At 44.4% G+C, this 10,295-nt stretch overlaps 1 protein-coding gene across 4 annotated transcripts in view; it reads left to right on the forward strand.

Moving 5' to 3' along the window:
• Positions 1–10,295, forward strand: part of LOC113454278 (uncharacterized) — an 80,346-nt gene that overhangs the window by 65,788 nt on the left and 4,263 nt on the right. For 2 of the 4 annotated variants that reach the window (XM_087927746.1, XM_087927747.1), the window contains exons 2-4: positions 7,949–8,031; positions 9,038–9,164; positions 9,700–9,792. In XM_087927746.1, the coding sequence (XP_087783872.1) occupies positions 7,949–8,031; positions 9,038–9,164; positions 9,700–9,792 (303 nt within the window). Of the gene's footprint in view, positions 1–87; positions 5,336–7,948; positions 8,032–9,037; positions 9,165–9,699; positions 9,793–10,295 lie in introns of those variants that run through there. The other 2 variants (XM_087927748.1, XM_087927749.1) reach the window with 1 other exon arrangement.

The following is a 10,295-nucleotide window of genomic DNA, read 5'->3' on the forward strand; positions in this document are numbered from 1 at the left end:
GAAGTTTGATACTATTCATATAGAGCAATGGTGCTTGATCCCTTTTGCACTAAAATTTGTGTTAACTTTTTTTATCGTTGCAACCAGGTGATGGATGGGAGATGGAGGATTCGGGCCAAGAGGCAGCAGCACCTTTGCCAAAAGACAAAAAGGAAGTTGTAGGAAAGATGTATGGAAAGCCAAGTTGTGAGCTAAACCAGTTAACGGGGGAGCTGGAGAATTGCTCTGATCTACCTTGTCCAGATATCAATGTCTTATTGGACACAGGTGATATCCATGAAAAAGAAGTGTGTTCAAGGTGTGGGAAAATACTCCAAGATGAATCTGGATCATGTGACTGTTGCCAAAGCCCTGCTGGAGAGAAACAAGATGAAAGCAAGCAACACCCCAGAAGGAGCCTTCCTCCTCCTTTACGTGAAAGAATAGAAGAAGGAGGGAAACCATACAAATGTACCGAGTGTGCAGAAAGCTTCGATACAAGCCGCTGTCTTGCTTCACATAAAAAGATTCACAAAGCAGAGGATCCACACATATGTCTGGATTGTGGAAGGACCTTCAGGCAGAAAAAACATCTTAATTCACACAAGAGGGTCCACAAAGAGAAGAAGCAGCATCAATGCATCCCCTGTGGAAAGACTGTCGGAAGCAGCACCTCCCTTACTTCCCATCAAAGCCTCCACAGACAGGAAAAGTTGTACCAACACAGGGAGGGTAGAACGAGGTTTACTCAGCGCAAGGAACCGAATTCCCGGAAAAAAAGCCCCACTGGGAAGAAATCATGTAAATGCCTGGAATGTGGGAAGAGCTTCCGCTCTGCAAGTGACCTCACTTGCCATAATAGGATCCGTACAGGGGAAAAGCTGTATTGTTGCACAGTGTGTGGAAAAAGCTTTGCGCAAAAGGGCAATTTCAATTCACATAAGAGGATCCACACTGGAGAGAAGCCGTATAAATGCACAGAGTGTGGAAAATGCTTCAGTGCCCCAGGTACTCTTACTTCCCATAAGAGGATCCACACAGGGGAGAAACCCTATGAATGCCTGGAGTGCGGAAAAAGCTTTAGCAGAAGTGGTGCTCTAACCTTACATAATAGGATGCATAAAGGGGAGAAACCTTATCAATGCCTGCAATGCGGAAAAAGCTTCAATCAAAAAGTTCATCTTAAATCACACGAGAGGATCCACACGGGAGAAGAACCATTTGAATGCACGGAGTGTGGAAAGAGCTTCCATTGTTCTTCAACCCTTACATCCCATCATAGAATCCACACAGGGGAGAAGCCCTTTCAATGCCTGCAGTGTGGAAAGCACTTTTCCACTTCTGGTGGCCTTCATGTCCATGAACGGAGCCACACAGGGGAGAAACCGTACAAATGCTTGGAGTGTGGAAAGAGCTTCCGTAAATGCGATCATCTAACGTCACACAGAAGAATCCACAGTGGAGAGAAACCATATCAATGCACCAGGTGTGGGAAGAGCTTCAGTAATTCACGTAGTCTTACTGTCCATAAAAGGATCCACACAGGTGAAAAGCCTCATAAGTGCCCTGAATGTGACAAATGCTTCACTGATTTGCGGTCCCTCGCTCATCACAAAAGGCTCCACACTGGAGAGAAACCATACGAATGCCGCACGTGTGGAAACAGCTTCAGTGCAAAAAATAGCTATGTCATACATAGCAGGACCCATACTGGGGAGAAACCCTATCAGTGCCCCGAGTGTGGAAAACGCTTCAGTGATTCTGGAGCACTGAGGATCCATAAAAGGATTCACACAGGGGAGAAACCCTTTAAGTGCATGGAGTGTGGCATGAGTTTCAGGACAAGTGGTTGCCTTGGTATCCACAAGAGGATCCACACTGGGGAGAAACCGTATACATGTCATGAGTGCGGAAAAACCTTTAGACATAATCGTTCATTCAGGTACCATCGAAGGCTTCACTCAGGGGAAAAACCCTATAAATGCCTGGAGTGTGGAAAATGTTATAATGATAGTAGCAGTCTTACCTACCACAATAGGATCCACACAGGAGAGAAACCGTTTAAATGCATCGAGTGTGGAAAAAGTTTCAAAGATGTTTGCAGTCTTACCGTCCATAAAAGGACCCACACAGGTGAAAAGCCTTATAAGTGCACTGAATGTGACAAATGCTTCACCAATTCGGGGGCCCTCACTTGCCACAAAAGGATCCACACTGGGGAGAAACCCTATACATGTCATGAGTGCGGAAAAACCTTTAGATATAATCGTTCACTCAGGAACCATAGAAGGCTTCACTCGGGAGAAACCCTATAAATGCCTGGAGTGTGGAAAATGTTATAATGAGAGTGACAGTCTTACCTCCCACAATAGGATCCACACAGGAGAGAAACCGTTTAAATGCATCGAGTGTGGAAAGAGTTTCAAAGATGTTTGCCGTCTTACACTCCACAAAACAATCCACACAGGGGCGAAGCCGCATCAGTGTGTGGAGTGTAGAAAGAACTTCAGAACCAGAAGTGACTTTAGGTGTTGACTCCCTATATTTCCCTGATGTTGGAAGGAATCAAGCAGTGGATCTACTACACCCATGTGGAGAAAGTGAGGACAGAACAAAGAGAAGCAGGATCTCCAGTGAGCTCTTCACTGGGAGAAAGTGGCAGACGAGAATGAACTATTGGATTAATGAGAGACTCGAGAGTTGTGGCAAAAGTGATAACTGGAGGGATCGCGCTGTGTGTCTGCACCACCTTTAACCTTGATTGTGTTTAACTGATTTCTAGTCTGAGATACGATATTGATTGTGCTTGTTTTTTATGAATGCCCCAATTTATGCAGCAGCTTAATACTTAGCTTACACATCTCAGATACAGGCTCTTTTGGGTGGGTAAATCGGACAATTCAGGGAACCAGCTTCAGAAAATACAGGTGGCCCTTGACTTATGACCACAATTAAACCCCAAATTTCCATGGCCAAGCAAGACAGTTGTTAAGTGAGTTTTGTGCCATTTTACAAGTTTTGCCACAGTTGTTCGGTTAGTAACAAGGTTATAACGTAATCTGGTGTCCCCTTTGAGTTTGCTTGTCTGAAGGTCTCAAACGGGGATCCCCTGACCCTGGGATACTCCCAACTATCAAAAATACAGGCCAGTTGCCAAGTGTCTGGATTTTGGTCACATGACACAGAGATGCTGCAACTGTTGGGTGAAAAAATTCATAACTTCGAACCGTCACTGAAGAAATGATTGTAAGTTGAGGACTAATTGTAAAGCAGTAATTGATTGTTATAAAGGCAAAATCATTAATGTTAAGAATGTGTTTTTTTCTGTCTAACTGACAATTGCCCATTCATTGAAACCCACATTGGAAAACACAAGGAAGAAATTTCTTAACATAAAACTAGGTCAGCACCTAGACTAGGGGTCTCCAAACATATTTTAAGAATTGTGGACTTCAACTCCCAGATTTCCTCTGGCACAGACGTTACCATGCTGGTTGGGAGATTCTGGGAATTGAAGTCTACAAGTCTTAAAAGTTGCCCATTTTGGAGAGCTGGGGCCTAGACTTATGGAATTGTGATGTGTTGCTTTTTCTAATGGCTTCCTCGTGTAAAGTCTTTAAGTGTCCAATACATTGAAAATGGAGAAAGAATTATAGTCAATATTCCCTTGCTCTTCAAGAAAAGCATTACAAAGCATTGTGAAACAAAGAACAGATAATCAGAGTTGGAAGGGACCTATGTCATCTAGTCCAACCCCCACACACAAGTGGGAGACCCTACACTTTTTCTGACAAATTGCAGTCCAATCTCTTCTTGAAGGTCTCAAGTGATGGCGCTCCTATAACTTCCGAGGGCAAGCTGTTCCATTGGTTGATTGTTTTCACGGTCAGAAAGTTTCTCCTTATTTCCAGGTTAAATCTCTCTTTGTTCAGTTTCCATCCATTATTCCTTGTCTGGCCTTCGGGTGCTTTAGAAAATAGCTGGAATCCTCCTCCTTTGTGGCAGCCCCTCAAATTTTGGAAGACCGCTATCATGTTTCCCCTGGTCCTTCTCTTCACTAGACTAGCCAGGCCCAGTTCCTGCAATCGTTCTTCATATGCCCTAGTTCCCAGTCCCCTAATCATCCTGGTTGCTCTTCTCTGCACTTTTTCTAGAGTCTCAACTTTTTTTTTCATAATATGGTGAACAAAACTGGATGCAGTACTCTAGGTGTGGTCTTACTAAGGCTTTATAGAGCGGTATTAGTACCTCCCTTGATCTCGATTGTATCCCTGTTAATGCAATTTAGGGTTGCATTAGCTTTTGGGGCTGCTGCTACACACTGCTGGCTCATACTTAGCTGGTTGTCTATTAAGACTCCAAGATCCCTCTAACAGTTACTGCTATTGAGCCTGGTTTCACCCAGTCTATATGGGTGCTTTTGGTTTTTCTTGCCTAAGTGTAGGACTTTTTTTTCTCTACATTGACTTTCATCTTGTTAGGTACGGCCCAGTGCTCTTGTCTGTCAAGATCCATCTGGATCTTGAGCCTATCTTCTTGGGTGTTAGCTATTCCTGCCAGCTTAGTATCATCTGCAAATTTGGTAAGTTCCCCTTCTATTCCCTCATCTAAGTCATTAATGAAGATATTGAAGAGTACTGGGCCTAAGACAGAACCTTGTGGCACCCCATTGCTTACTTCCCTCTGTGTAGACTTAGACCCATTAAGGACTATTAGTTGAGTATGGTTTGCCAGCCAGTTGCGAGTCCATGTAGTAGTGGTTGTTAGCAATAACAAGGTTACCTAACATACTTTGGGTAAAATAATATATATAAACTATGATAGTAAGTTTAAGTGTGTGTCACTTTAAACTGCAAAGCATGTAATTTTGGGTGCGGTTGTGAAACTGCCATAAGAGGGAGCAAGAGAACCTGCTGGATTGCTGGTTTGCTAACTGCGTGTTCCCTGCTGCTGAGTTTTTGAACGTTGAAGGAAGAAAGGAGGTTTGACTTATATCTCTACTGCGAGGAGATATATTACTGGACTGATATTTGTAAGTTTACTAACCTCTTTTTCGACACTGGATTTTGCAACTTAATAATCCCTGAACGGACTGAACTAGTGAATGATATATGGACTGTTTCACTATGCTAAAACTCTTACTGGAATAAACTATTTAACTAGCACAGTGTATCTTTTTTACTGAGTGTAAGCTACAAAAACGTTTATCTCACATATTTGCCTGCCTGCCTGCTGTGCACATTCTGCTAGGGTGTATCCCTAACAGTGGTGCTATCTATCTCACCTTTTTCTAGCTTACTAAGAAGTAGGTTGTGATCTATTTTGTCGAATGCCTTGCTGAAATCTGAATATATTATCTCCACAGTATTTCTCTGGTCTACTAATTTAGTCGCTATGTTGAAGAATGAAATAAGATTAGTTTGGCATGATCTGTTCTTAACAAACCCATGTTGCTAGTTATTACTTATTTCTAGATGTTGGCAGATCTGTTTTTTATTATCTTTTCCAGTATCTTCCCTTGTATTGATGTTAGGCAGATTGGTCTATAGTTTGCTGGGTCTGTTTTTTTTTAAAATCCTTTTCTGAAGATGGGAACCACATCAATTCTTTTCCAGTCCTCTGGTAGTCCTCCGGTGCTCCAGGATTTTTGAAAGATATGGTGCAGTAGTTCTGAGATGACCTCTGCCAGCGCCTTTAAAACCCTGGGATGTAATCCATCAGGCCCCGGTGATTTGTTTTCAACAAGCTCAGACAGGTGTTCTCACTATTTTTTTTTTTTTTTGCTTATTTTAACTTTTATTTTCTGGTCTGTCTTTTACAGTTATGTTTTATATTCAGACACCTGAATATTTGCAATAAAAGTTAAACTCTCAGAAGGGGAAAGATGGCGAAGAGACCTAAGATTCTTAGGAGAAGGCTCAGTTTTGCCTGGGAACAAGGCCGGATGCACAGTTTGTCCTCTGGCAATTGGAAGGCCAGAGTCTCATCAGGGGTGGTGTATCTTGATCCTTTTGGGATTTGTGGAGTTCAGCTCCCTGGCTCAGGAATTTTGGAAGTTGAAATCCAACAAGTCATAAACGGGCCTGAATTTCCAACCTCTGGACTACAGCAGCATTTTTCAACCTTCTCAAATTCTAGAAGTTGAAGTCCACCAATCAAAAAATGGTCAAGGGGCTCCATCCCTGGTCTAAATAGAAGGATCCCTGGAGATCCACTTAACAGGGTAAACTTAGAATCAAGGCATAAGTGCTTCAGCTTGCTTCAGAACCCCAAATGTCCTATGGGACATGGCACAATGCACCAATGGGGAGGCTGCACCCGTCTTGAGTGCAAAAAAGTCAGTATCTTCAATGCCGTTGTAGCTTCGACCACTACTCCAATGACCATAAGTCAAGGACTACTTGTAAGACAGCCGTTGTTTGTTTGTTACTAGGACACAATCATGACTGTTAGTCATTGAAGGGAGTAAGTTGTAAGTTGAGGACTATGCTAAGTGGATAAGAGAAGCTCCTTTTCCTGCCGATTATTGCCTCCTCCCTCTCTCCCCTTTCTCTGACTGCCTGGGGGTTGGACTAGAAGACCTCCAAGGCCCCTCACACCTCTGTTATTCTGTTAAAGGGCAATTCGCTCCTTCACCTTAAGGCTCCGCATCCCCTTCCCCTTCCTGCTCCCGTCCCTGGGCCTCGTCCCCTCCCTCGTCCCCCTGGTTCTCTGGGCTGCCTGGGGCGAAGCAGCCCTGGACTCCCTGCCCAGCTGACCATCCCGCCCAGGACGGGGGGGGGGGAGGGGGAATGGGCAGGCAGGGGGACCCCTGAATAGGCAGCGCCCCCCCCCCGTACAGAATGGGAGGAGCTATAAGCGCTTCCGGCTTGGGCTCTGCAAACTCCTGGCTGGGGTCGTTCGCGGTGGGGGATCCACGTGCGTGGCCGGGAAGGAAGGAAGCCGAGTCCGGCCGAGGAAGAGAGCCGCCTCTCTCCTATTGCGTGCCAGGTAAAAACCTCCCTTCCTTCCTGGGAAATGCCGGGACAGGTGAGCCTTCCAGGCAGCTTCTTGGGGCGCTGCTAAGATCGCTGCTGCCGCCCCCACTTCCTCCTGGGGGAGATGATTCTTATTCTCCTTTCTTTTCTGCCGGCCCTTCCTGACCGTTTCCCGTCGCTTCCTTTGCTCTGGCGCCGTTTCACACCCAGGAGGCTCGGAGTTGAAGGGCTGCGAAACCGGCGGGGAGAAAAGGGGGGCGATCCCTCCCAGGCGCTGCTGTTTCGGGGAGCCGCTCAAGACGAGCCCCCTCGGGACGCCCTTCCATCTCTTCGCCCGCCTTCCTTTCCTCGTTCCCATCGTTCAATTGAACTGCATTTTTGGGTGCATTTAAAGAGGCGTCGCTCTTTCCTGTGGGCCATTGTTTCTCAACCTGGGCAACCTTGTGATTTGTGGGCTTCCAAACCCAGAATTTCCCACGTGTGTTGAAGTGCACATATCTCAACAGATATAACCCAGGGGTGAGGAAGTTATGGCTCATTTATGACTGGTGGACTTCAAGTCCCAGAATTCCTCAGCCAGCTGACTCAGGGACTCTGGGAATAAAGTCCAGCAGTCATAAAATGCCCTAGTTCCCCACTTCAAGTCCCAGCTGTGAAAAAAGAGATTTTGTACTCTTCCTTGATTCTCTCATAAGGGAAGGTGAACATTATAGCAACATAGAATAACAGAGTTGGTCATTTAATGCACACATTCATGGCTGAGATAATCTGCCTCTGAATCCAATTCCTGGTCCTTCCACACCTTTCAGTTTTCCTCTCACCCAGAATGAGCTTCTGTGTGTTGTTGCTGTGGCTGCAAAGGACTCTATGTGAGGGGTTCCCTGGTTACCCAAGAAATAGGCTAAAATCAGCCTTTTGCACTGGATGCTCAAGAATATCCTTAGGATGTTTGATAGCCAATTATTCCTTTGCTGTTTGTTCCCCTCTCCTAGACCCCCTCGTGGCCATGGCTTCATCTCCCGGAACCCCAGTTCTTTGTAATGGAGGATCAACAGCGGCTGAGCTTCCAACGCAGGTAGGAGGATTCTCCCCTCCCCTCCCCAGATGTGCCAATCTCCCAATAACAGAATATCACAATTGGAAGGGATCTTGGAGATCCTCTAGTCCATCCCCCTGTTTCAAGCAGGAGACCCTATACCCTTTCAGACAAGTGGCCGTCCAGTCTCTCCTTAAAAACCTCCAGCCCAAAACTTCTGAAGGCAAACCGTTCCATTAGTTAATTGTTCTCACTGTCATGAACCCCAGAAATACTGGAAACCCCTCAAATATTGGAGCACTGCTATTGTGTCTCCCCTGGTCCTTCTTTTCTCTAGACTGGCCCATATCCAGTTCCTGCAATTATTTTTTGTCTCATTTAGTCTCAAAGCCTTTAATCCTTGGTTGTTGTTTGCACTTTTTCCAAAGTCTCCCCATCTTTTTTCTAATGTGGTAACCAACATTAACTCAGTATTCCAGGTGTGGTCTTTACTCTGGGTTTTTTGAAAGCGGTGAACATAAAAGCCCAAAGTAAAAAGTAAAGTCCGAGCTTGGCTTTTGTAGAGAGCACAGCAGCTGCCCAGATGAAGTTGGAGACACTGACATAGACTTGGAGACTTTTATATTATCATAAATATATTTAACGTGCAAATTTACAACAATCTGTCATCATCCACAAAAGGAAGAATGTAAGATAGGAAAACAGAGGAACATCCTGAGGTAAATCTGAAGCATCATGCAGAACACAGAGAGGGGAAAAAAGGAGGGAAAAAGGGAAACGCCCCCTTTCTACTTACAGCAGCCAATCGTAGCGCAGATTGCATCCTGCATGAGTCAGCACTCTAATCAGTTACAATTGTGTTCTGGCCTATTGTAGACTTTACTCTTCCAGATACTAAATTCAATATCCTACATGCTCCTTTGCCCTACTTGGAAGCTGTGGCTTTTCTTTAAGAAGAAGACTAGCCTGTAATTCATTGAAGTGTTCGTTGTTAGGAATATTCATGGAATACGCTGTGGGTTTTTTTCCCCCCTCCCTGTGTCAGGATTTGGTATCATTTGAGGATGTAGCTGTGTTTTTCTCCGTGGAGGAATGGGCCCTGTTGGATTCTGAGCAAAAAGCCCTGTACCAAGAAGTCATGCTGGAAAACAAGAGGAACATTGCCTCCTTAGGTAAGGGATTATGTTACTGTAGTGTAAAATAATATTTTAAAACTTAATGCACCTCAACTCCTGTAGTACTATTATTTGTTTTTTGTTGCTGTATTCTTCTCTAAAGTGCTGATTTTCAAATTGGCAAGCTATTTATCTCAGGTTTTCATGCTTTTCTATGAAGCCTGGCTTTTCTTCACAAATGGACAGTGTGGAGAGTACTGGCCTTCACAATTCAGTCTCTCCCATTTGCTAAGAATCAAATTCAATCTTACACATGCTGTGCAGGAAGGGAACAAATAACCAAGTGGAACAGGTTAAACACAAAGATGGAGTATATAAACCACAGTTTAATACAGTACTGTAAATAAAAGACTGTCAAATACTGTACACTGTATTGCTGCAAGCAGCAACCATTGTTATGCTTTTGTCAAGGGAAAGAAATGGTCGACAAAGAAGGAAGACACATTATTGCCCTACAGCACTTTCTTCCTGAACCATAGCATTCATCTTACTGAACAGCTCTGAGCCAGCCTCTCTCTCTCTCTCTCTCCAGGACAAGATACTGGCCTTTTCCATCAACTCTTTCTTAGGCTAGAAGTGTCTTCCCAAGGAAAGCGACCAAGCTCTACTCCGGCTCAACATGGAGGTAAGAAACAAAGGAAAAGTATCAATTTGGACTTGAAAATGAAAATAATTAAAGCCCATGAGAGGGGAAGAAGGTAAAGACCTTAGAAAAAGGAGGAGGACTGGCTTGTTCCACCATATGCATGATCCTTAAGGGTAAAGAAAAGATAAAAGAGGCGATTAAATCAGCTCCAGGAGCCGATGCCGTGATCACGAGAAATAGGACAGACCTCTTTTCAAAAACAGAACAGCTCCTTGTGCTTTGGATTGATGATCCGATCCCAAAAAGAAGTCCCGTTAGTCTTCATCCGATTTAGGGAAGCATTTTAATGCAGCGTTTTTGAAACGCTAAAGCGAACAGCGGGTGAAGAGTACCATGACACCTTTGGAGCCGGTCATGGCTGGTTTGCGCGATCCTGAAAATAATAATTACTGTAACTTATGAACAACAAGTAAAGCTGGGTGTGCTGATGAAGCTGTCCAACACTTTCCAGACCAACTGGATGAAATTTTACTGTAAATATA

Source organism: Pseudonaja textilis, chromosome 2, assembly GCF_049901715.1.
Source record: "Pseudonaja textilis isolate UNSWEBS1 chromosome 2, rPseTex1.2, whole genome shotgun sequence".
NCBI classification, from domain to species: Eukaryota; Metazoa; Chordata; class Lepidosauria; order Squamata; family Elapidae; genus Pseudonaja; species Pseudonaja textilis.